This window comes from Notechis scutatus, chromosome Z (genome assembly GCF_049901735.1).
Source record: "Notechis scutatus isolate UNSWTSFEM ecotype Mainland chromosome Z, rNotScu1.2, whole genome shotgun sequence".
Taxonomy (NCBI): Eukaryota; Metazoa; Chordata; class Lepidosauria; order Squamata; family Elapidae; genus Notechis; species Notechis scutatus.
In genome coordinates, this window is record NC_142025.1 from 957,541 (window position 1) to 982,765 (window position 25,225).

The 25,225-nt window shown below is 47.9% G+C and overlaps 1 protein-coding gene, 1 long non-coding RNA gene and 1 pseudogene across 3 annotated transcripts in view; 2 read left to right on the plus strand and 1 right to left on the minus strand.

Moving 5' to 3' along the window:
* The window catches only part of LOC148128733 (uncharacterized), a 46,739-nt gene extending 27,198 nt beyond the window's left edge, over nt 1-19,541 (plus strand). Inside the window, exon 2 of the long non-coding RNA XR_015746072.1 lies at nt 19,356-19,541. This is a non-coding gene — a long non-coding RNA (uncharacterized LOC148128733). The remainder of the gene's footprint in view (nt 1-19,355) is intronic.
* Nucleotides 8,106-12,183, plus strand: LOC148128736 (GTPase IMAP family member 2-like; annotated as a pseudogene). Its single transcript, XR_015746069.1, has 3 exons — nt 8,106-8,215; nt 9,160-9,218; nt 10,770-12,183. The product of XR_015746069.1 is annotated as a GTPase IMAP family member 2-like (transcript).
* Nucleotides 16,293-22,475, minus strand: LOC113430935 (GTPase IMAP family member 2-like). Its single transcript, XM_087947937.1, has 3 exons — nt 22,217-22,475; nt 21,622-21,649; nt 16,293-18,092 (listed from the first exon to the last, which is right to left on the minus strand). The coding sequence occupies exons 1-3, from the start codon at nt 22,247-22,249 to the stop codon at nt 17,323-17,325; spliced, it is 831 nt and encodes a 276-aa protein (XP_087804063.1). The 5' UTR covers nt 22,250-22,475; the 3' UTR covers nt 16,293-17,322.
* Nucleotides 22,476-25,225: the final 2,750 nt, after the last annotated feature.

Genomic DNA, 25,225 nt, shown 5'->3' on the forward strand with positions numbered 1-25,225 from the left:
TCCCCCTTTCTCTCCCTCACACACTCTCTCTCTCTCTCTCTCCCTTACACTCTTTCTCTCCCCCTTTCTCTCCCTCTCTCTCCCCCTCTCTCCCTCACTCTTTCTCTCCCTCACACTCTTTCCTTCTCTCTTTCTCTCTCTTCCCCTTTCTTTCTCTCCCTCACACTCTTTCTCTTTCTCTCCCTCACACTTTCTCTTTCTCTCCTTCACACTCTCTCTCTCTCTTTCTCTCCCTCGCACTCTTTCTCTCTCTCTTTCTCTCCCTTACACTCTTTCTCTCCCCTTTCTCCCTTTCTCTCCCTCTCCCCCTTTCTCTCCCTCACTCTTTCTCTCCCTCACACACTTTCTTTCTCCCCCTTTGTCTCTTTCACTCTTTCTCTCACTCACACACTTTCTCTTTCTCTCCCTTACACTCTTTCTCTCCCCCTTTCTCCCTTTCTCTCCCTCTCCCCTTTCTCTCCCTCACTCTTTCTCTCCTTTACACTCTTTCTCTCCCCTTCTCTCCCTCACTCTTTCTTTCCCTCACACTCTTTCTCTCTCTCTTTCTTTCCCTTACACTCTTTCTCTCCCCCTTTCTCTCCCTCACTCTTTCTCTCCCTCACAATCTCTCTCTCTCTTTCTCTCCCTCGCACTCTTTCTCTCTCTCTTTCTCTCCCTTACACTCTTTCTCTCCCCTTTCTCTCCCTCTCTCTCCACCTCTCTCCCTCACTCTTTCTCTCCCTCACACTTTTCTCTCTCTCGTTCTCTCTCTCCCCCTTTCTTTCTCTCCCTCACACTCTTTCTCTCTCTTTCTCTCCCTCACACTTTCTCTTTCTCTCCCTTACACTTTCTCTCCCCTTTCTCTCCCTCTCTCCCCTTTCTCTCCCTCACTCTTTCTCTCCCTCACACACTCTCTCTCTCTCTCTCTCTCTCTCGCTTACACTCTTTCTCTCCCCCTTTCTCTCCCTCTTTCTCCCCTCTCTCCCTCACTCTTTCTCTCCCTCACACTCTTTCCTTCTCTCGTTCTCTCTCTTCCCCTTTCTTTCTCTCCCTCACACTCTTTCTCTTTCTCTCCCTCACACTTTCTCTTTCTCTCCTTCACACTCTCTCTCTCTTTCTCTCCCTCGCACTCTTTCTCTCCCCTTTCTCCCTTTCTCTCCTCTCCCCCTTTCTCTCCCTCACTCTTTCTCTCCCTTACACTCTTTCTCTCCCCTTCTCTCCCTCACCCTTTCTTTCCCTCACACTCTTTCTCTCTCTCTTTCTCTCCCTTACACTCTTTCTCTCCCCTTTCTCTCCCTCTCTCCCCTCTCTCCCTCACTTTCTCTCCCTCACACTTTTTTCTCTCTCTTTCTCTCCCTTACACTTTCTCTCCCCCTTTCTCTCCCTCTCGCCCCTTTCTCTCCCTCTCGCCCCCTTTCTCTCCCTCTCGCCCCTTTCTCTCCCTCACTCTTTCTCTCTCTCTCTTTCTCTCCCTCGCACTCTTTCTCTCTCTCTCTTTCTCTCCCTTACACTCTTTCTCTCCCCCTTTCTCTCCCTCTCTCTCCACCTCTCTCCCTCACTCTTTCTCTCCCTCACACTTTCTCTCTCTCGTTCTCTCTCTCCCCTTTCTTTCTCTCCCTCACACTCTTTCTCTCTCTTTCTCTCCCTCACACTTTCTCTCTCTCCCTTACACTTTCTCTCCCCCTTTCTCTCCCTCTCTCCCCCTTTCTCTCCCTCACTCTTTCTCTCCCTCACACACTCGCTCTCTCTTTCTCTCCCTTACACTCTTTCTCTCCCCCTTTCTCTCCCTCTCTCTCCCCTCTCTCCCTCACTCTTTCTCTCCCTCACACTCTTTCCTTCTCTCGTTCTCTCTCTTCCCCTTTCTTTCTCTCCCTCACACTCTTTCTCTTTCTCTCCCTCACACTCTTCTCTTTCTCTCCCTCACACTCTTTCTCTCTCTTTTCTCTCCCTCGCACTCTTTCTCTCTCTCTTTCTCTCCCTCTCTCCCCCCTCTCTCCCTCACTCTTTCTCTCCCTCACACTCTTTCCTTCTCTCGTTCTCTCTCTTCCCTTTCTTTCTCTCCCTCACACTCTTTCTCTTTCTCTCCCTCACACTCTTTCTCTTTCTCTCCCTCACACACTCTCTCTCTTTCTCTCCCTCGCACTCTTTCTCTCTCTCTTTCTCTCCCTTACACTCTTTCTCTCCCCCTTTCGCTCCCTCTCTCTCCCCTCTCTCCCTCACTCTTTCTCTCCCTCACACTCTTTCCTTCTCTCGTTCTCTCTCTTCCCCTTTCTTTCTCTCCTCACACTCTTTCTCTTTCTCTCCCTCACACTTTCTCTTTCTCTCCCTTACACTCTTTCTCTCCCCCTTTCTCCCTTTCTCTCCCTCTCCCCCCTTTCTCTGCCTCACTCTTTCTCTCCCTCACACTCTTTCTCCCCCTTTCTCTGCCTCACTCTTTTTCTCCCTCCCCCTTTCTTTTTCTCTCCCTCCCCCTCTCTCCCTCCCACTTCCGAGGAGACCCCTCCCCAAACACGAGGTGGGTCAGAATCCCGACCCAAGAGGCTTGGGCGGCCATGGGGGGGGATTGTCGGACTAGAGGACCCCCGAGGCCCCCTTCCAACTCTGTCTCTTCCAACAGGGCGATGCCGTCAGGGTCTCCAGCTGGAGCAGGGGGTTGGACTAGACGACCTCCGAGGCCCCCCTTCCAACTCTTCCCTTCTGTCATCCGGCTCCCTGCTCTGGGTTTCCTTTCGGAGGAAAGTGAGCCAAGGAGGCCAAGATCAGAAAAAGAAGAGAAAGGACAAGGAGTCGCAAGGGGACCTCATCGGTCATCTAGTCCAACCCCCAACCCCCGTGCTAAACACCGTCTTCCCCAGCCTGCTGCGCGAACTGGAAGCGGCGCGGGCGGGCGGGGGGGTGGACGGCGAAAGCTCCGCCAGCCACACTTCCAGCCTGGCCTCTCTGCGGCTGCGCGAACTGGAAGCGGCGCGGGCCGGTGGGGGACGGGACGGCAAAAGCGAAACCGTTTCGTGGAGGCTGCTTGGCGGGGAAATCACGTGACTGGATGGAAAGCTCTCTATCATTCCCCCCTTTTCTTTCCTCTTCTTTTCCTGCGAGGCGCGACCCTCACCCTCCGCCCCCACCGCCCCGAGGTCATCTAGTCTGACCCCCCCTCTCTGACAGAATAATAATTGGAAGGGATCTCAGGGGTCAAATAGCCTGACCCCTGCCCGAGCAGGAGACCCTGACAGAATAATACTTGGAAGGCACCTCAGAGGTCATCTAGTCCGACCCCCCGCCCAAGCCAGAGATCCTTTCAGAATAACAAGAGTTGGAAGGGAGCCTCGGAGGTCATCTAGTCTGACCCCTGCCCGAGCAGGAGACCCTGACAGAATAATACTTGGAAGGGACCTCGGAGGTCAAATAGTCTGACCCTCTGCCCGAGCAGGAGACCCTGACAGAAAAATAGTTGGAAGGGATCTTTTGAGATCATCTAGTGCGACCCCTCTTCAAACAAGAGACCGTTACACAGTTAGAAAGCTGGATGGGATCCAGGAAGGTCTTCTAGTCTAACCCCGTCCTCAACAGCGGGAGACCCTTACAGAGAATTAGAGAGTTGGAAGGGACCGGGAGGTCATCTAGTCTGACCCCCTGCCCGAGCAGTTGACCCTGACACAATAATTATTGGAAAGGGATCTCGGAGGTCAAATAGTCTGACCCTCTGCTCGAGGAGGGGACCCTGACGGAATAAAAGAGTGGGTAGGGATCTCGAAGGTCATCTTGTTAAGTTTGGAGAGTAATGGAGACCAGACATCTGACAAGTGACTTCAACTCTTTATTAACAGTAAATAGAACAGAACAGAGCAAGGCTATGGGCAACAGCAACCCTTTTATAGGGTTAGCTGCTACCTTATTAACCAATGACATGTGCAACAAGTTCAAACTTATAACCAATGAGAAGTGTCAAAATAGTGGCCAATCAGGGACTAGTTATGGACCAATCCCTAGTTGTTGTATAAGGACCAATCAGGTGTGCAGGTTTCCAAACCCTGATTTGCATTTATGCCAATAACTTTTATTGATTCACAACACATCTAGTCCGACCTTCTCACATTTTCCCCTCCCCTCTTCGGAGAACTCCCCCGCCCCGCCTCCGACTGGTGGGAAGGGGAGAGAGGGAAGGGAAGAAGGAGGGGCGGGCAGGCGGGGCCGTTTCCCGTCGGGACTTTCCGCCAACGCAGCCCCTGAAGCCTTTTCGCTTCGTCTTTTGGCCCGAGAGAGACTCAGGTTAAAGGCGAGCCGGGGGTTGTGGGGATGGGAGGGGGCGGGGGTCTCAGCCGGCCTGGGGAGGGAGGGGAGAGATGGAGGAGAGGCCGGGGGGGAGGGGGTGGTGGGTGGCTGGGGAGGAAAGGAGCCGATCGGGCGGAAATTTATTCTACCTTCTTTCTTTCTTTCTTTCTTTCTTTCTTTCTTTCTTTCTTTCTTTCTTTCTTTCCTTTCTCTTTTCTTTCTTTCTTTCTTTCTTTTTTTCTTTCTTTCTTTCTTTCTATCTTTACATCTATCTATCTATCTATCTATCTATCTATCTATCTATCTATCTATCTATCTATCTATCTTTCTTTCTTCTACCTTCCTTTTTCCTTCTACCTTCCTTTCTCTTTCTTTCTCTTTCTTTCTTTCCATCTATCTATCTACCTTTATCTATCTATCTATCTATCTATCTATCTATCTATCTATCTATCTATCTATCTATCTATCTTCTACCTTCCTTTCTTTCCTTCTTCTACCTTCCTTTCCTTCTTTCTTTCTTTCTTTCTTTCTTTCTTACTATCTATCTATCTATCTATCTATCTATCTATCTATCTATCTTCTACCTTCCTTTTTCTATCTTTCTTTCATTCTTCCTTTTTCTTTCCATATATCTATCTATATCTATATCTATCTTTCTGTCTTTCTTCTACCTTCCTTCCTTTCTTTCTTTTCATCTTTGTTCTACCTTCCTTCCTTCCTTCCTTCCTTTCTTTCTATCTTTACATCTACCTACCTATCTATCTATCTTCTACCTTCCTTTCTTTTCTTCTTCTTCTTTCTTTCTTTCTTTCTTTCTTTCTTTCTTCTTTCTTTCTTTCTTTCTTTCTTTCTTTCTTTCATTCTTTCATTCTATCTTTCTTTCCATCTATCTATCTATTTATCTATCTATCTTCTACCTTCCTTCTTTTCCTTCCTTTCTACCTTCCTTTCTCTTTCTTTCTTTCTTTCATTCTTTCATTCTATCTTTCTTCTACCTTCTATTTTCTTCTATCTTCTACCTTCTTTTTCCTTCTTCTACCTCCTTTCTCTTTCTTTCTTTCTTTCTTTCTTTTTCTTTCTTTCTTTCTTTCTTTCTTTCTTTCTTTCTTTCCTTCCTTTCTTTACCTTCTTTTTCTACTCTTTCCTTTCCTTCCTTTTTTTTCTTTCTTCTTCTTTCTTTTCTTTCTTTCTTTCTTCTTTCTTCTTTCTTTCGTTTTTACCTTACTGTTTCTTTCCTTCCTTTTCTCTTCTCTACCTTCCTTTCTCTTTCTTTCTTTCCATCTTGTATCTTTCTTTTACCGTTTCTTCTTCTTTCTTTCTTCCCTTTCTTTCTTTCCTTCCTTCCTTCCTTTCTTTCTTTCTTCTTTCTTTCTCTATCTGTCTTTGTTATACCTTCTTCCCTTTCATTCATTCTTTTATCTACCTTCCTTCCTTCCTTCCTCTTCTTCTCTTCCTTCCTTCCTTCCTTCCTCCTTCTTTCCTCCCATCCTATTTTCCTTCCCCTCTTCCTCCCTCCCTCCTCCCTCCCTTCTTTCCATCCTCCTTGTTTCCTCCCTTCCTATCTCCTCCCTCCCTTCCTTCCTCTTCCTCCTCCTCCTTCCTCCCTTATTTCCATCCCTCCTTCTTTCCTCCCTTCCTATTTTCCTTCCCCTCTTCCTCTCCTCCCTCCTTCCTCCCTTCTTTCCTCCCCCTTTTTTCTCCCTGGCTGTTTGGGGAGAGAAACTTCCGGGCTGATTCCAGAGTTTTGCTTTTCCCACAGAAACTTCTAGATTGGCGCTGTGAATTTGTTCCGGAAATGTCTGAAAATATCCAAGGTAATTTTTGGCAAGGGCGGGGGGCTGCAGCGGGGTTGGGTAACAGCTGGGGTCCTGGGTGGGGTGGGGAGGATGGGCTATGATGGCCTCAGACTGGGGAACTCAGGCGATTCGGGCTCCCAGAAGTCCTCGGCTTTCCGACTGGCCCAACGTTTCGGTCGTTAAGTGAGACATTGAAGAGAATTTTGCCCCACGTTATAATTTTTTCTCCCCACCGTTGTTAAGTGAAGCTTGGGGCTACCCCAGAGGGGAAGAGTCCAGCTAGACCTTGACTTACGACCGCAATGGGAGTCCAAAATTTTGCAGTTGTTAAGTGAGACATTGAAGAGAGTTTTGCCCCCACATGACCATTTTTCTCGTTGTTAAGTGAAGCTCGGGGCTTTCTCTGGAGGGGAAGAGTCCAGCTAGACCTTGACTTACGACCGCAATGGGAGTCCAAAATTTTCGGTCGTTAAGTGAGACATCGAAGAGAGTTTTGCCCCACGCTACCATTTTTCTCACCACCGTTTCTAAGTGAAACTCAGGAAGGGAAGTGTCCAGGTATCCCGATTTACAACCCAAATGGAGTCCAAAATTTTTCAGTCGTTAAATGAGACGTTTGTTGAAGGAGTTCCTCCCGGTCATTAAGCAAATCAGCCTTCCCCATTGAAATTTGTGTGGGTCACACACACACACACACACACACACGGACGGACAGACCAACCGACGGACGATGGCTGCCACCGTCGCAAATATGAAGCGGTGGCAAGCCGCCTGAATTTCGATCAGGTGATGACGGGAATGCGTCAACGGTCGTGAGTGTGAAGAAACGGTCGTAAGTCCTTTTTGCTGTCGTAACTTTGGGCAGTCGAGGAAGGAATGGTGGTTAAGTCGAGGACTGCAAGCTTAAGCTCCCTACAAGAATCTGATCTACTAATAGTCAGGGGGAAATGAGCAGGAGATAAGAAAGTAGATAGATAGATAGATAGATAGATAGATAGATAGATAGATAGATAGATAGATAGATAGATAGATGATAGAGGATGGGAGGAAGGAAGGAAAGAAGGAAGGAAAGAGGGGAGGCTGGCAGGATGGGAGGAAGGAAGGAAGAGAGAAGGGAGGAAAGGGGGGAGGCTGGCAGGATGGGAAGAAGGGAGGAAAGAGGGAGGCTGGCAGGATGGGAGGAAGGAAGGAAAGAAGGGAGGAAAGAGGGAGGCTGGCAGGATGGGAGGAAGGAAGGAAAGAAACTAGATAGAAAGAAAAAGGAAGAAAAAAAGGAGAAAGAAGGAAAAAGAAAGAAAGAAGGAAAGAAAGAAAGAAGGAAAGAAAAGGGAGTAAAAGGAAGGAAGGAAAGGAAGGAAGGAGGGAAAGAAAGAAAAGAAAGAAAGAAAGAGAAAAGGAAAGAAAGAAAGGAGGGAGGAAGAAACTAGAAAGAAAAGAAAAAGGAAGAAAAAAAGAAAGAATGAATGAAAGAAAGAAAGAAAGAAAGAAGGAAAGAAAAGGGGAGTAAAAGGAAGGAAGGAAAGAAAGGAAGGAGGGGGAAAAAGAAAGAAAGAAAGAAAGAAAGAAAAAGGAAGGAAGGAAGGAAGAAACTAGAAAGAAAGAAAAAAGGAAGAAAAAAGGAGAAAGAAAGAAAAAGAAAGAAGGAAGGAGGGAAAGAAAGAAAGGAGGAAAGAAAGGAGGAAAGAAAAGGGGGAGTAAAAGGAAGGAAGGAAAAAATGAAGTAGGGGAAAAAAGAAGGAAAGAAAAAGAAAGAAAGAAAAAGGGGGAGTAAAAAGGAAGGAAGGAAAGGAAGGAGGGAAAGAAAGAAAAAGGAGAGAAAGAAAAGAAAGAACCAACCTCCGGCTATTCCCTCGCCGGTAGCCCCTCCCCGCCCTCCCCGTTGCTCCTCCGCCCCGCCCCTCCTTCCCTTTCCGCCTCCACTTTCACTTTCGGCTCCCGGGAAGTCACGTGCTTTCCGCGCATCGCCCAGCCGCGGGGGCGGGGGGGAGAGAGCGAGAGGAAGTGGGCGGGCCCTCCTCCGGGTGGGCGGGGCCCTCCTTGAGCTGTCAATCTTCTCCCCGCCCTGCCTGAGCTGCCGCTGCGATTCTTCCTCCAATTCTCTCTCTCTCTCTCTCTCTTTCTTTCTCTTTCTTTCTCTCCTTCTTTCTTTCCTTCTCTCTCTCCTGGATCCGGTAGGAAACTCCTCTCGGGCGGAAATGGGTCTGGGGGTGGGGGGAGGGTTGGGGGCGAAAGAGGGAGGGGAAGAAGCCCAGCCCCTCCCTCCTCCCCCCAGGGCTCTTTCCGGCTGCTTTGGGCAGAGCAAGGGGAGGGGAGGGGCGCCCGGAGGAGGGAGGGATCTTGGGGAGGGGGATCTTCCTCTCCCCCTCCCCAAAGAGGAAGGAGGGTCCTGGGGAGCCGGCCAAGGGGGCTTTTTGGGGGAGCTCCGGAGATCGGGGAAGGGCAGAGGGAATTTGGTCTGGGGTGTTTCAAGGATTCTGGCCCTGCCCCTCCCTCCCTCCTTTTCTTCCTTCCTTCCTTTCTGTCTTTTCTCCCCACCCCTTCCCTTCCCTTTTCTTCCTTCCTTCTTCTCTCCCCTTTTCCTCAACCTTCCTTCCTTCCCTCCCCTTTTTCCTACTTTCCTTCCTTCCTTCCTCCCCTTTTCCTTCCTTCTCTCTCTCCCCTCTTTCTTTCCCTCCCTTTCCCCTCCCTCCCTCCCTTCTCCTTTCTTTCTCCCCTCCCCTTTTTCTTCCTTCCTTCCTTCCTCCCCTTTTCTTTCCTTCCTTCTCTCTCTCTCACCCTCCTTCTTTCCTCCCCTTTTCCCCTCCCTTCCTTCTCTTTCTTTCTCCCCTCCTTTTCTTCCTTTCCTTCCTCCCTTTTCCTTCCTTCCTTCTCTCTCTCTCACCCTCCTTCCTTCCCTTCCCTTTGGGGTGGGGGTCACCGGGGGCAGCGGTGGGGGGAGGCTGGTCTGTGTCCCTGACTGGTCCCAGTTGGAAGGGGAGCCCTCCCCCTCCCCACCGAGGGGAGGGGGCTCCTCGGAGCGCAGCTGGGTCCACCTGGAATGGAGAGACCCTCCTCGGGAGCCCCCTGACTCAAATAGGACTCCTAATGAGGGAGGGGGTTCTGCTTTCTCCCGCAGGGATTTGGAGGAGGGGGAGATCGGAAGTGGCCTTGGAGGAGGGATGGACGCCGAGAGAGGTAAAAGCTCCCGAAGGGAGGAAGGAAGGAAAGAGGGGAGGAAGGAAGGAAGAGAGAAGAGAGGGAGGGAGGGAGGGAGGAAGGAAAGAAGTGAGGAAGGAAGGAAGAGAGAAGGGAGGAAAGAGAGGGAGGCTGTCAGGATGAGAGGAAGGAGGAAAGAAGGGAGGAAGGAAGGAAGAGAGGAAGGAAGGAAGAGAAGGGAGGAAAGAGGGGGAGGCTGGCAGGATGGGAGGAAGGGAGGAAGGAAGAGAGGAAGGAAGGAAGACAGAAGGGAGGAAAGAGGGGAGGTTGGCAGGATGGGAGGGAGGAATGAAAGAAGGGAGGGAGGAAGGAAAGAAGGGAGGAAGGAAGGGAGAGAGAAGGGAGGAAAGAGAGGGAGGCTGGCAGGATGGGAGGAAGGAAGGAAGAGAGAAGGGAGGAAAGAGAGGGAGGCTGGCAGTATGGGAAGAAGGAAGGAAGAGAGAAGGGAGGAAAGGGGGAGGCTGGCAGGATGGGAAGAAGGGAGGAAAGAGGGAGGCTGGCAGGATGGGAGGAAGGAAGGAAAGAGGGAGGCTGGCAGGATGGGAGGAAGGAAGGAAAGAAGGGAGGAAAGAGGGAGGCTGGCAGGATGGGAGGAAGGAAGGAAAGAAGGAAGGAAAGGGGAGGCTGGCAGAATGGGAGGAAGGAAGGAAAGAGGAGGAGGGGAGGAAAGAAGGGAGGAAGGAAGGGAGAGAGAAGGGAGGAAAGAGGGAGGCTGGCAGGATGGGAGGAAGGAAGGAAAGAAGGAAGGAAGAGAGAAGGGAGGAAAGAGAGGGAGGCTGGCAGGATGGGAGGAGGGAAGGAAAGAAGGGAGGAAAGAAGGAAAAAAGAAAGAAAGAAGGAAAGAAAAGGGAGGGAGGGAGGCCGAGAGGGAGGAAGAAAGAAAGGAGGAAAGAAAAGGAAGGAAAAAGAAAGAGAGAAAGGAAGGAGGCAGAAAGGAAGGAGAAGGTGGGAGGAAGGAACGAAGGAAGGAGTGGGAGATCGGAAGTGGCCTTGGAGGAGGGATGGACGCCGAGACAGGTAAAAACTCCAGAAGCGAGGAAAGAGGGGAGGCTGGCAGGATGAGAGGAAGGAAGGAAAGAAGGGAGGATGGGAGGAAGGAAGGAAGAGAGAAGGGAGGGAGGGAAGCAGGAAGGAAAAAGAAAGGAAGGAAGGAAGGAAGGAAAGGAAAGGGAGGGATCGAGGCATTAAGGAAGGAAGGAGGGAAATAAGGAAGGAAGGAATGAAAGAAGGAAAGAAAGAGAAGGAAGGAAAAAGAAAGGAGGAGGCAGAAAGGAAGAAGGAGAAGGGGAGGAAGGGAGGAAAGGAGGGAAGAGAAGGGAGGAAAAAGAGAGGGAGGCTGGCAGGATGGGAGGAAGGAAGGTAAGATGGAAGGAAAGCAAGAAAGGCTGGAAGGAAGGGAGGGAGGGAAAGAGAGGGAAGGAAGGAAAAAGGGGAGGGAAGAAAGAAGGAGAAAGAGAAGGAAGGATCAATAGCACTCCAGGGCTACAGTGGGCGTCAGCATTTCTGTCACCTTGTCTTCCAAACTCCCAGGGGACGGTGCCGAACTCCGGCTGATCCTGGTGGGGAAAACTGGTGGTGGGAAGAGTGCGACGGGCAACACCATCCTCGGCCGGAGGGCGTTCGAGTCCATCTTGGCGGCAAAGACCACCACCCTGAGGTGCCAAAGGGAGCAGGGCAGCTGGCAGGGCACGATGATCTCCGTGGTCGACACCCCGGCATGTTTGACCATGACGACTATACAGAGATGGTGCGGCGGGAGATCCTTGCTTGCATTCAGCTCTCCTGGCCCGGCCCCCATGCCCTCATCTTGGTCACCCAGGTGGGACGCTTCACCACCGAAGATGCCGCCGCGGCGAAGTGTGTCCGGGATATCTTTGGGCCTGAGTCCACCAGGCACACCATCATCCTCTTTACCTGCGTGGAGGATTTGGGTGGGGACTCCCTGCAGGAGTACGTCCGAAACTCCGACAACCGGAATCTGCGCAACGTGATTCGGCGGTGCGGGAACCGCTTCTACGGGTTCAACAACAAGGCCGCGGGAGCCGAGCGGGCGAGGCAGGTGTCGGAGCTGATGGCAATGGTGCAGAGGACCGTTTTCCAGAATGATGGGCGATACTATGTCAACCGGCTGTACCTGGAGCCCAACTTACGGGACGAGCATGTCCAGGGGTTCATCGAGCAGAACCGCAAGGCATCCCGAAGCATCATCGACATACTCTTGCTCTGCTTCCTTCCATTCTGGTTCATCTTTTATGTTGGCAGATGGGCGTTGTCCTGCCTGAAAAATGTAGTTGTCGTGGCGTTTTCCTCCCTGAGAAGAGGACTTGTCACCGCGTTCCGATACTTCTTCCGTTAAGTGTTCGAGTCCTGACTTTGTTTCGTCTCCAGATCACGAAAACGATGCACAGCTAGTTCTCAAGCTACGATTCACGGTGGAGCCCCCAAATTTCTGTGGCTAGGGGAAGACATTTGTGAGCGGGCACTTTGTCCCCCTCCCACCCCCGTTTTACGACCTTTCCTGTCACTGTTGTTCGCCGAATCACTGTCAGGGTCAAAACTGTTGTGAAGTGAATCGGGCGTCCCCGTTGACTTTGCTCATTGGAGGGTTGCAAAATCGGGGAAATCTCCTGAGCCTGCCATAAATACGAGTCAGTGGCCGAGTGTCCAAATTTTGATCATGTCAGCATGGGGCTGCTGCAACGGTCGCAAGGATGGATGGTTCGAAGTCACTTTCTTCAGCGCCGTTGTAATTTTGAACAGCCACTAAACCGTTGATTTTGATTTTCCTTCCATAATGGTTTCCTCCTGCGATGGTATTTTCTCATTTTTCCAGTTTTTAGCAAGTACAATCCTAGCCGCTGTTAATACATTTACAATCAAATATTTCAAATCTTTACTGTATGTATCAGGTAAAATTCCCAATAAAAATATCTCTGGTTTCAAATCTATATGTTTTTTTGTCATTTTTTCCAACCACATGTGGATTTTAGTCCAGTATTTTCTAGCATCCGCACAAGTCCACCACATATGGTAATATGAGCCAGGTATCTGATGACATTTCCAACATTTTTCAGATTTATTCTTGAACATTCTTGCTATTCTTGTCGGGGGGAAATGCCACCTGTAACACATCTTATACAGATTTTCTTTAAATGCTGTTGACATTGTCATTTTATAATTTTGAAACAACAATTTTTGCCATTTCTCTAGATCGATCCCATATCCAAAATTCTTCCCCCAAGCAATCATAGTTTCTTTAACTTGTTCTTCTTCTAGTTTGGTTTCTAATAGATATCCATACAATTTTTTAATCACCTTTTCATCAGTACCTGTCAAGATCTTATCTGTCAGTCAATTTATCTTAAAAACTTTCTGTTTTAAAATCTTTATCATACCTTGAATGTATTTGCACATATGAAAACCAATTCATCTTTATACCTTGTTCCTCTAGTTTTTGCATAGATTTGAGTTCACCCTTTTCATTCAAAATTTCCCCATATCTAACTGTTTGTTCCTTCTTATATATTATAGGATAGGAAAATGCTTCAATAGTCGATAACCAGACTGGAATTTTCAAATAACATTGTCTTTTAATCTTCTCCCAATTTAACGATAAAGACTCCCATATATGATGTCTTCTAAAATATCCCTGTGTTTTAGTTCCCTTATACCATAGAAAAGCATGCCAACGCAACAACAAATCGTGTCCTTCTAGTGTCAACAATCTAGTGTTTCTTAATGTTATCCATTCCTTAGCCCACATCAAGTTTGTAGCTTGGTAGTACAACTCCCAATTAGGCAAACCAAATCCTCCTCTTACTCTAGCATCTTGCAAAAATTTTAACTTTATTCTCGCTTTCTTACCTTGCCATATATATATATTTCAACACAATTTTATTTAAATCTTCAAAGTAGTCCTTTCCAAGCCTAATTGGTATTGTTTGAAACAAATATAAAATTCTGGGTAATATATTCATCTTGATTGTTGAAATTCTCCCTGTCAATGACAATTGTAGATTTCGTCAAGTCTGACGCTATCTGCTGTTTGAGTTTAATATAATTGTTCTCTTTTAATGTACTACATCTTGCTGTCAAATGTATCCCCAAATACTTAATCTTATTCGTGGCTTGAATTTTCAGTAGGTCTGCCAATTCTTCTTTTTGTCTTAATAGCATATGCTTTGTCAAGATCTTTGTCTTATCTTTATTTATTTTCAAACCAGCCACCTTGCCATATGCCTCTATCTTTTCCAGTAATTTTGGTGCTGTTTCTAAAGGGTCTTCTAAAACAGGGGTCCCCAACCACCGGGCCGCAGACCGGTACCGGTCCGTGGATCACTCTGTACCAGGCCGCAAAGAAAAAAAACTAAAAAATGGCGGCTTTCTTCGCCTTCGGTGAATGCTGCTGGGATCAGGGATCAAGGACACAAATGAAAGAAGGGGAGGGAGGAAGCAACCAAAGCCTGTCCTGCTCTCCGGCTCAGCGGCTTCGGTTTCCTCCCGCCTCGTTCCTCTCTCAGTCGCTCTCTCGCTCCTCCACCAGCCCAGGAAGAAACTGCTTCAAAGGAGCCGGCAGGGTGGCTTTTCCCGTCGGCGCAGCTTCCCCGAAGCGCCCGTTCACCCCCACCCTGCCGCCAATCAATCCAGGTTCTGCCTGCCTGCCTGCCTTGGTTTCTGGTAGTTTCGGAACAGCTTCGGCTGAGAATAATAACTATTCGCCTCTTTTACTCAGCCGAAGCTGCTCCGAAACTACCAGAAACCAAGGCAGGCAGGCAGGCAGAATGGAGCACTGGATTGAACCGCGGGCGGAAGGGCGGGGCGGGGGTGAACGGGCACTTCGGAGGAGCTGCGCTCTGAAACCACCAGAAACGAAGGCAGGCAGGCAGAACGGAGCACTGGATTGAACCGTGGGCGGCGGGGTGGGGGTGAACGGGCGCTTTGGAAGAGCTGCGCCGACAGGAAAAGCCACCCTGCAGGCTTCTTTGAAGCAGTTTCTTCCTGGGCTGGTGGAGGAGTGAGAGTGCGACTGAGAGATGAATGAGGCAGACACCTGAGGGATGAGGCTGAGGGAGGGAGGGAGACACCTGAGGGATGGGGCTGATGAAGGCAAGGCCGAGAGGCGAGGCTTCTCAGCCGTCCTGCAGGGACTATCTGTCGCTCAGGGTTGCAATGAGGAGGCATTGGTGTTCCCTGAACTTGGTGGTTTGCTGGCAGACGTTTTATTACCCGACTAGGTAACAACATCAGATGTTACCTAGTCAGATAATGAAACGTCTGCAAGCAAACCACCAAACTCAGACTCCCCCCGGTCCTTGAAAAAGTGTTTCTGCGTGAAACTGGTCCCTGGCACAAAAAAGGTTGGGGACCACTGGTTTAAATCACACACATACACACACACACACACATAAATCAGAGATAAATCTACATAATTATAGTCTATGTACTGTGCTCTCTATTCCATAGCTATAAGTGGAGATAAATTATGTATTTTTCAGGATATCATATATTACATATATGTTATAAATTAAATATATTTCCCTAGATCTCCATTTCCCGGCCATTTCTTGATGTCCAGAGATAATAGTGTTAATGTGAATTTTTCCCCCCCTCTTTTGAACTAATGGCCTATAGACCCGAATCACTTGTTATCCCTGTGAATTAGTCTTACCAATACTATGAATCGTATTAATTACTCATTATTATTTATTATTCACAATGATTAATGAGTTATTAATTCATCAAGGATGAATTGTATGTATTGTATTTTATTGCACTGTCCAGAAAATGATGCTGAAAGATATCGACACGTCTTCTTATGATAGAAATTATAGAATATTATAGAAATTGTTGTGATTTTTCTTTTTTTTAATCTTTTGAATTTTTGTAAACTTTTTAAGATTTGGAATTTCAATAAAGTTTTTTTTTTAAATTTAAATCCATCAATCTATCTATCAATCAACCAGACACCAGGCACTTTCTTTCATATGTGGTGGTTGTGCTTGAAAGCAATGAAACGTTGGGAACAAAAATAAGGATTTAGCTGCAAGAAATAACTGGGGAGGGGGAAAAAAAATAAAACTTAAACCTGAAATGTTTCCTATTAGGGATAATTAGAGGTGATGACAAGAAAGACATTGAATTATATAATAATACACATGTTGACAGCTGCTAGAATAAGTCAGGCTCAAAACTGGACATCAGAGAGGAGTCCCACAGATGATATGTTAATAAAAAAAATGATGGATCATGCAGAAATTAATATAAAAATTATGGATCATGCAGAAATTAATAAAAACAAAAGATGGATCATGCAGAAATAATAATAAAAAATGGATCATGCAGAAATTAATAATAAAAATGATGGATCATGCAGAAATTAATAATAAAAACGATGGATCATGCAGAAATTAATAAACTTACAACGGAATTGCAGGAGAAGGAAGAAAAAGAATAATATTAGACGGTCTGGGAGAAATGGTCTCTTTGGTTAGATAACAGGAGTCAAAGACAATGCAAAATGTAAATGTAATTGATGTACGTTTGTGTTTGTGTGTGTGTGTGTGTATACACATACATACACGTGTGTGTCTTTTTTTTGTAAATTTTATTGGTTTTAAAAACAAACATAAACAAACAAAACATAAAAACATCAAACTTTCTTCCATATGTATACAAACAGTGTGCCATTTGGTTTACAAATCATTTTGTGCATCTATTTCGTAGTCTTCAATTACACTTACATTCCATCAAAACTCATATTATCAATCAAAAATTAGATACCCTAATATCATTATTAATCAATCATTTCACTATAGTTTTATTCATTCATATTTTACGAGATAACCATAATTTACTTAGTTTATTTTATAACAATTCATATTATCCTCCCAAATCTATCCTAAAAACATTTTGTACATATAATAAAAAAGAAATACATCTTTATATATTTATTATTTTCTAAAAATCTACTATACATGTGTGTGTCTGTCTGTCTGTCTGTATGTATGTATGTATGTATGTATGTATGTAAAAGAAGAAACAGACATCCTGCAATCTCCGGAACGTAAAATTACATTTATTGTACGTACTAACCTTTCGTCAGCTTCTGCTGACATCGCCAGAGGATTAAGCTACCATTACAGAGATCTCTGCCTTTACATCTCACTAATCAATTTAGTAAAGATTTACTGAATGATACATGTGTATTTGCCCACAATTGAAAAGAGAGATAAAATACCGATAGAGGGAAAAACAATGGAAGAAACATTGAAAGGTGCAGAAATGAAGAGTTTGACACTAGAAACTAAAGAAAAGAAGAAGAACCGGAATATATATTTACACGGTGTATGGAATACGTTCTCCTCAATGGATAGAGAATAGAACAACCTACAAAAAGATTTGACGTATTTAGAGAGAGCAATGAGAGGAATTTAAGCAAAGTTATAATGTGCGATATGATTAGGTCTATGGGAATATATATCGACATATTGGATTAGTATTAGATTTGATCAGAAGGATTTCATTTTTAATGTTCAAACAATTGAAATATGTCCCCAAGTCGACGCACGATTGAAATGGAATGGTTTGGTGTGTGTGTGTGTGTGTGTGTGTGTGTGTGTGTATATGTATATATATATATGTATATTTATATATATATATATATATGTGTGTGTGTGTGTGTATATCTATATCTCTATCTCTCTATATCTATCTATCTATCTATCTATCTATCTATCTATCTATCTATCTATCTATCTATCTATCTATCTATCTATCTATATGTAGCTCTAGGTATGTTCAGGTCTTTTCCCGTGTAAGATTAAGAGTATCTTGGTGATGTTTCGGCGAGGTCCCACTCGCCATCCTCAGGCTTAAGTCCTTCCGTTTGGTGTGTTTCGATTTTAAGTTACCGTTTGTGTTGACCTTCTTTTGGACTGAGTCAAAAGCTGTTCCTGGGAGAGCTTTTTTTTTTTTATTTCCTCCAGCCTGAAGGTTAAGTTGGAGATAATAAAGGGATTCTTCTTCCTTCTCTGACTGGGGTTGCCTTGGTGCCACGCCCCTTCTGGGTCATCGCAAGCAGCATTTAAGATAGTTGGACTATAATATATACGGTGACAACGAAACAGAGAGCGATGATTGCCGCAACGACAATCTTTTCTCTCGACCACCCAGCTTTTTCGGCCATTTTGCGAGCATTGCGGTTCTCCGCCACAAAAACTTGGACGATGGCGTCCCTCAGGTTGGGATCCAAATACAGCCAGTTGACGTACCACCCCCCATTCTCGACGACGGTTCTCTTCACTATCGCCATCAGCTCGGAGACCTGCCTTGCCCGCTCAGGGCCCACCGCCCTGTTGTTGAAACCGCAGTAGCGGTGCCCGCACCGCCAGATCACTTCCTGCAGGTTCCGGTTGTCGGTGTTGTGGACATACTCCTGCAGGGGGGTCCCTCCCAGATCCTCCACGCAGGTGAAGAGGACGACGGTATGCCAGGCGGATTCGGGCCCAAAGATATCCCGGACGCACTTCGCGGCGACGGCGTCTTCGGCAGTAAAGCGTCCCACCTGGGTGACCAAGATCAGGGCATGGGGGCCGGGCTGGGAGAAGTTGACGCAAGCCAGGATCTCCCGTCGCACAATCTCCGTGTAGTCGTCAGTGTCGAACATGGCGGGGGTGTCGACCACGTAGACCGTCCTGCCCTGCCAGCTTCCCTGCCCCCTCTGGCACCTCAGGGTGGTGGTCTTGGCTGACACGACAGACTCAAACTCCTTCCGTCCGAGGATGGTGTTGCCCGTGGCGCTTTTCCCACCACCCGACTTTCCGACCAGGATGAGCCGGAGTTCGGCATCGTCTCCTGGGAGTTGGAAGAGACAGGGAGACGGCGTTAGGGGCGGAGTGTAGTTACGCCGCTCAATGGAATTCAGGGCATGGAGTCAGTTGTTGACAGAGAAAGTGGGGGGGATGGAGGGAACGAGGGGAGAGAGAGAGAGAGAGAGAGAGAGCCAGAGAGGAGATAAGAAATAGAGTAGGTGGATGGGTGGGCATAGACACAGATGGAGAATAGGATACATAACTATAGATGGATGGATGGACAGATAGAGAGATGGAGGATAGGATACATAACTATGGATGGATGGATGGACAGACAGAGAAGGATGACAGGATACCTGAAAACTTAAGAAAACACACACTCACACACACACACACATACATGATATATATATGGTAGAGATAGAGATTTAGATAGAGATAGATTAGATATAAATAGATAGATAGTAGATAGATAGAAGATAGATAGATAGATAGATAGATAGATAGATGATAGATGGAATGGATGGATGGATGGATGGTTAGATAGATAGATAGATACGTGATAGATAGATAGATAGATAGATAGATAGATAGATAGAGATAGATAGATAGGTAGATAGATAGATAGATAGATAGATAGATAGATAGATAGATAGATAGATAGATAGATAGATAGATAGATAGATAGATAGAAGATAGAGAGAGAGAGAGAGAGAGAGAGAGAGAGAGAGAGAGAGAGAGAGAGAGAGAGAGAGAGACATGGATAGATAGCCAGAGAGGGAGATAATAGAAATAGAGATAGGTGGATAGGTGGGGCATAGACACAGATGGAGAATAGGATACATAACTATAGATGGATGGATGGACAGATAGAGAGATGGATGATCGGACATTGCAATGTCCTACCTGTCAGTGAATACTTCAGCTTCAACCATAACAACACAAGAGCACACAATAGATACAAACTCAAAGTAAACCGCACCAAACCTGATTGCAGGAAATACGACTTCAGCAATAGAGTGGTCAATGTCTGGAATACTCTACCTGACTCTGTAATTTCTTCCCAAACCCCAAAACTTTAACCTTAGACTGTCTACTATTGACCTCACCCCTTTCCTAAGAGGTCTGTAGGGGCGTGCATAAGCGCACCAACGTGCCTACCGTCCCTGTCCTATTGTTTCTCTTATTCTTTTATTTTTCTTATATGTACCCATTTCATGTATTCACAACTATGTATACTCTTATACTTATTATCTTGTAAACAATTGGCAAATCAAATAAATAAATAAATAAAATAAATAAATAGGTAATTATGGATGGATAGATAGGTAGATAAATGATAGAGAGATGGAGAGAGAGAGAGAGAGAGAGAGAGAAATGACAGGTGATACGTAGGTAGATAAATGAGAGAGAGATGGAGATAGAGAGAGAGAGAAATGATAGATGATACGTAGGTAGATAAATGATAGAGAGATGGAGAGATAGATAGATACGTTGATAGATAGATAGATAGATAGATAGATAGATAGATAGATAGATAGATAGAAATGATAGATGATAGGGAAAGAGAGAGAGAGAGATAAATGACAGATGATAGGTAGGTAAATGATAGATAGATAGATAGATAGATAGATAGATAGATAGATAGATAGATAGATAGATAGATAGACAAAAAGATATACATATGTGTTATGCCCCACTTGTATCCACAGGTGAGCAATCTGAAGTTCCAAAAATACAAGCAAACAGAAGCAAACCCCAAACAAGATAACTGCTGAAGTTTTTCCCAGTCCTTAGCAGTAAACCCGTTATCTTGTTTAGCAAACCTGAAGTGCCTATAAATCACAATGCCTCAGAGAATCTTCACAAGACTTTCGCTCCAACAAAAAACTTTGCTTCTGGCAAATTTCTCAAGCCATCCTGTTTCCTTTATCCCCTAAGGGGCGTGTTAGTCTCATCAATTAATCATCGGCTCGACGCCTCCTTCCCAATTGAGATTGACGTCTCAATCTCCATCTATTTCTCACATCAAGCCAGGATCCCCCAAATCCCTCCTCCTCTCCTGAAACCTCTTGCCCATTTTCCTGATTATCTGCCACCGGCTGCTGCATAATCAGAGAGGGAGAATTGGAGGAGACAGCAGACTCTGAGAGCTCTAATAAATTAGGTTCGTCTCTCATAGCCAAGTCCACTTCCTCATCCTGGTTATCCTCAAAATCACTCAGCAATGCAGGCTCAAATTCCACTGCCAGATTCTCTTCACTCGAGCTCACATCTGCCAACGGAACAGATTCAAATCCCGGAGTCACAACCCATATGTATATATATACACACACACAGATGGTTGGATAGATATAGATAGATAGATAGATAGATAGATAGATAGATAGATAGATAGATAGATAGATAGAAGTGATAATGATAGAAAGAGATAGATATATAAATGATAGATGATAGGTAGGTAGATAAATGATAGAGAGAAGGAGATAGATAGATAGATAGATAGATAGATAGATAGATAGATAGATAGATAGGTAGGTAGGTAGGTAGGTAGGTAGGTAGATAGATAGATAGATAGATAGATAGATAGATAGATAGATAGATAGATAGATAGATAGATAGATAGATAGATAGATAGATGTTGTGACTGGAAGGATCGATCCTGCTGGGAGTTTTGACTCTGACTACTCTGAAGATGGAAGGCTGGAGCCTGCTGTGAATGTGGAGTCTGAATTATTAGAGGACACAGATGTGAGCCAGGAGGATGAGAGATTGTCACAGAGACAACCCTCCCCAGAACCTTCGATGTCATTCATGCCAGCAACTGATCCACAAAATGAGTCAGAGGCTTCGAGTGGGGAAACTGACAGATCGTGGCTTGACGCCAGAACTAGGAGGAGACTGAAACATGTCAAGCCAGACATTGATTAGAGAGACTGACACGCCCATCCAGGTGATTTAAGGAGGTGTGATGATTCTCAAACTTTGCTTGGAAGCAAAGTGTTTGATGTGTCGAAAGGATACTGTGGAGCGGCCTTTGTAATTTATGGACATTCTGAATTACCAGACAGATTCCGGGAAGTCTGCCAAGGACTAGAATATAGTACTGTTAATTAACCCTTTTTTAGTCTGCTTCTGTTTTGTTTGAATGTTTTGAACTGTGGAACTCTGAATTCTCACTTGTGAAAATAGGTGAGACATAACAGATAGAGAGAGAGAGAGAGAGAGAGAGAGAGAAATGATAGATGAGAGAGTGATAGATGAGAGAGAGAGAGAGAGAGAAATGATAGATAGGGAAAGAGAGAGAGAGAGATAAATGATAGATGATAGGTAGGTAAATGATAGATAGATAGATACAGAGAAAGAGAGAGAGAGAGAGAGAGAAATGATAGATGAGAGAGAGACAGACAGACAGACAGACAGACCAAGTGATTGAATCTGGCCTCCTTCTTGCCCTCCCCCCCCCAGGACACGGCTACCGTCGTAAGTCCAAGTCAGTTGCCAAGCCCTCCGAGGTTGGATTTGGGGACCCCCAGGGTTGGTCTTCTGGGGGGTCGGGGGGGGTCGCTTACCTGCCAAGCCTCCCCACTCCACGTCGGCCTGAAAGAATGGAAGGGGGGATGGGAATTAGGAGAGATCCTCTGCTTGGGAAGGAGGGAAGGAGGCAGCGAAGGAAAGGGAGGTGTATTTCCCCAGGGGAGGGGAGGGGAGGGAGGAAAGGAGGAGGGAGGGAGGAACAAAGCAGGGAGGGAGGGAAGGAGGAAGGAGGGAAAGAGGGAGGGCGGAACAAAGGAAGGAGGGAGGGAAGGAGGAAGGAAGGAGGAAAGAAGGGAGGAACAAAGGAAGGAGAGAGGGAGGGAGGGAGGCAGGTGGGATGGAAGAAAAGAGGAAGGAGGGAGGAACAAAGGAAGGAGGGAAAGAGGAATGGAGAAAGAAGAAAGAAAACCAGGAAGGACAGAAGGAAGGAGGGTGGGAGGAAAGAGGGAAGTGCGGCAGGAAGGAGAGGAAAAGGAGGGAGGGAGGAAAGCAAGAAATAAAGGAGGGAGGAAAATAGGTCAGGGAGGGAGGGAGGGAGGAAGGAAGGAAGGAGGAAGGGAGAAAGGAGGGGAGGGCCGGGACCCCCTTGGAGACAAAACCCGCCTCCCCCATTCTTCTCCCCATACCTACCTGGCGAGAGTCGGCCAAGGACTGGTAGGCCATTTCGGTCTCCTTCCTTCCTTCCTTCCTTCCCTCCTTCCTTCCTTCCTTCCTTCCTTCCTCCTCTCTTTTCCTTTCGTCCCTCCTTCCTCCTTCCTTCCTTCCTTCCTCCCTCCCTTCCTCCTCTCTCCTTTCCTTCCTCCTTTCCTTCCTCCCTTCCTTCCTTCCTTCCCTCCTTCCTTCCTTCCTTCCCTCCTTCCTTCCTCCTCTTTCTCCTTTCCTTCCTTCCTTCCTCCTTCCTTCCTTCCTCCTTTCTCCCTTCCTTCCTTCCTTCCTTCCTCCTCTCTTTCTCCTTTCCTAACTTCCTTCCTTCCTCCCTTCCTTCCTTTCTTCCTCTCTTTTTCCTTTCGTCCCTCCTTCCCTCCTTCCTTCCTTCCTTCCTCCCTTCCTCCTCTCTCTCTTCCTTCCTTCCTTCCTTCCTTCCTCCCTCTCTCTCTCTCTCTTCCTTCCTTCCTTCCTTCCTTCCTTCCTTCCTTCCTTCCTTCCTCCCCTCTCTTCTCCTTTCCTAACTTCCTCCTTCCTTCCTTCCTTCCTTCCTTCCTTCCTTCTTCCTCTCTCTTTTCCTTTCCTCCCTCCTTCCTTCCTTCCTCCTCTCTCTTTCTTCCTTCCTTCCTCCCTCCCTCCCTCCCTCTACTCTTCCCTTCTCACTCTCCTTCTCCTTCCTTTCTTCCCTCTTCTCACTCTCCTTCTCTTTCCCTGCCTTCCTTCCTTCCCTTCCTTCTCTCTCCTTCCTTCCTCTTCTGTCTCCTTCCTTCGCTTCGCTACTTCCTTCCTTCCTCTCTCCTTCTCTTCTCTTCTCTTCTCTTCTGTGGAAAAATAAAACAACACATCAAATCTCCTTACAGAATCACAGAGATGGGAGGGAACACTCGGAGGTCATCTAGTCCAACCCCTTTTCCCAAGGCAGGAGACCCCTGACAAGAGTCACAGAGATGGGAGGGTCCCTCGGAGGTCATCTAGTCCAACCCCTTTTTCCCAAGGCAGGAGACCCTGACAAGAGTCACAGAGACGGGAGGGAACCCTTGGAGGTCATCTAGTCCAACCCCCTTTTCCCAAGGCAGGAGAGCCCTGACAAAAGTCACAGAGACGGGAGGGAACCCTCAGAGGTCATCTAGTCCAACCCCTTCTTTCTCAAGGCACTAGACCTCCTACCACCCCTCGTCTTTCCGGGGTGAGGGGGAGGGAGGGGGTCGTCTCTGTTGGATTATTCCATTAGGCTGGCTGGAGGGGGGGTCCCCAGTGCCAATGGACAGGTAAGGCAGGCGAGCCCCTCCCCTTGCAGAGCCGGGGAATGAGGGCGGGTCCAAAGACCCTCGGAGGTCATCTAGTCCAACCCCCTTTCCCAAGGCAGGAGACCCCTCCCCCCCACCGTATCTACATCCCTAAAAGACCCCAGGGTAGGTGGAGTTAGACTCCGGGGAGGGAGGGGTCTCTCTCCTTGAAGATCCCCCGGGGGAGTCTTCCTCCTCCCCCGCACCACAAGTCCTCGGATCTCCGTCCCCTCTTCTGGCGAGGGGGATAGGAGGGCCCGGAATGGGGAGAAGGGGGGGTTAGATCCTCCAGACCCCCTATCTGCGTCCCCAAAAGACCCCGAAGGGGTGTGTGTGTGTGTGTGTGAAGTCCCCCTTCACCTCTGGAAAGGGCTGCGGACCCTCCTTGTCCCGCTTTGCGTCCGATCGGCTCCTTTCCTCCCCACACCCACCCACCCACCCCCGCGCCTCTCCCTCCATCTCTCCCCTCCCCAGGCCGGCTGAGACCCCCGCCCCTCCCCAACCCCCGGGCCGCCTTTAACCTGAGTCTCTCTCGGGCCAAAGACGAAGCGAAAGCTTTTCGGGGCTGCGTTTGCGGAAAAGTCCCGACGGGGAAACGCCGCCCCACCTGCCCACCCCTCCCTCTTCCCTCCCCCCTCCCCCCCACCAGTCGGAGGCGGGGCGGGGGAGTTCTCCGAGTGGGGGAGGGGAAAATGTGGGAAAGTCGGACTAGACTAGAGGACCTCCGAGGTCCCTTCCCATTATTATTCTGTCAGGGTCTCCTGCTCGGGCAGGGGGTCGGACTAGATGACCTCCCAGGTCCCTTCCAACTGTCTAATTCTCTGTAAGGGTCTCCCGCTGTTGAGGACGGGGTTAGACTAGAAGACCTTCCTGGATCCCATCCAGCTTTCTCACTGTGTAACGGTCTCTTGTTTGAAGAGGGGTCGGACTAGATGATCTCCAAAGGTCCCTTCCTACTAATTATTCTGTCAGGGTCTCCTGCTCGGGCAGGGGGTCAGACTATTTGACCTCCGAGATCCCTTCCAAGTATTATTCTGTCAGAGCAGGGGGGGGGTCAGACTAGATGACCTCGGGGAGCCGTGGCGGAGGGCGAGGGTCCCGCCTCGCAGGCAAAGAAGAGGAAAGAAAAGGGGGGAAATGGCCGCTTTCCCTCCAGTCACGTGATTTCCCAGCCAAGCAGCCTCCACGAAACGCTTTCGCTTTCGCCGTCCCCCCCCCGACCCGCGCCGCTTTCAGTTCGCGCAGGCGCAGAGAGGCCAGGCTGGAAGTGTGGCTGGCGGAGCTCGCCGTCCCCCCGCCGCGCCGCTTCCAGTTCGCGCAGGCGCAGAGAGGCCAGGCTGGAAGTGTGGCTGGCGGAGCTTTCGCCGTCCCCCGCCGCGCCGCTTCCAGTTCGCGCAGGCGCAGAGAGGCCAGGCTGGAAGTGTGGCTGGCGGAGCTGCCGTCCCCCGCCGCGCCGCTTCCAGTTCGCGCAGGCGCAGAGAGGCCAGGCTGGAAGTGTGGCTGGCGGAGCTTTCGCCGTCCCCCCCGCCGCGCCGCTTCCAGTTCGCGCAGGCGCAGAGAGGCCAGGCTGGAAGTGTGGCTGGCGGAGCTTTCGCCGTCCCCCCGCCGCCGCGCCGCTTCCAGTTCGCGCAGGCGCAGAGAGGCCAGGATGGAAGTGTGGCTGGCGGAGCTTTCGCCGTCCCCCCCCGCCGCGCCGCTTCCAGTTCGC

Bases quoted from the DNA above. Each gene is read 5' to 3' on its own strand.
- LOC113430935 (XM_087947937.1), bottom strand. From the start codon at position 22,249: ATGGCCTACCAGTCCTTGGCCGACTCTCGCCAG. The intron at 21,650-22,216 runs GTAGGTATGGGG...CCATTCTTTCAG, and splicing joins CCTTGGCCGACTCTCGCCAG to GCCGACGTGGAGTGGGGAGG. The intron at 18,093-21,621 runs GTAAGCGACCCC...TCCAACTCCCAG, and splicing joins GGAGTGGGGAGGCTTGGCAG to GAGACGATGCCGAACTCCGG.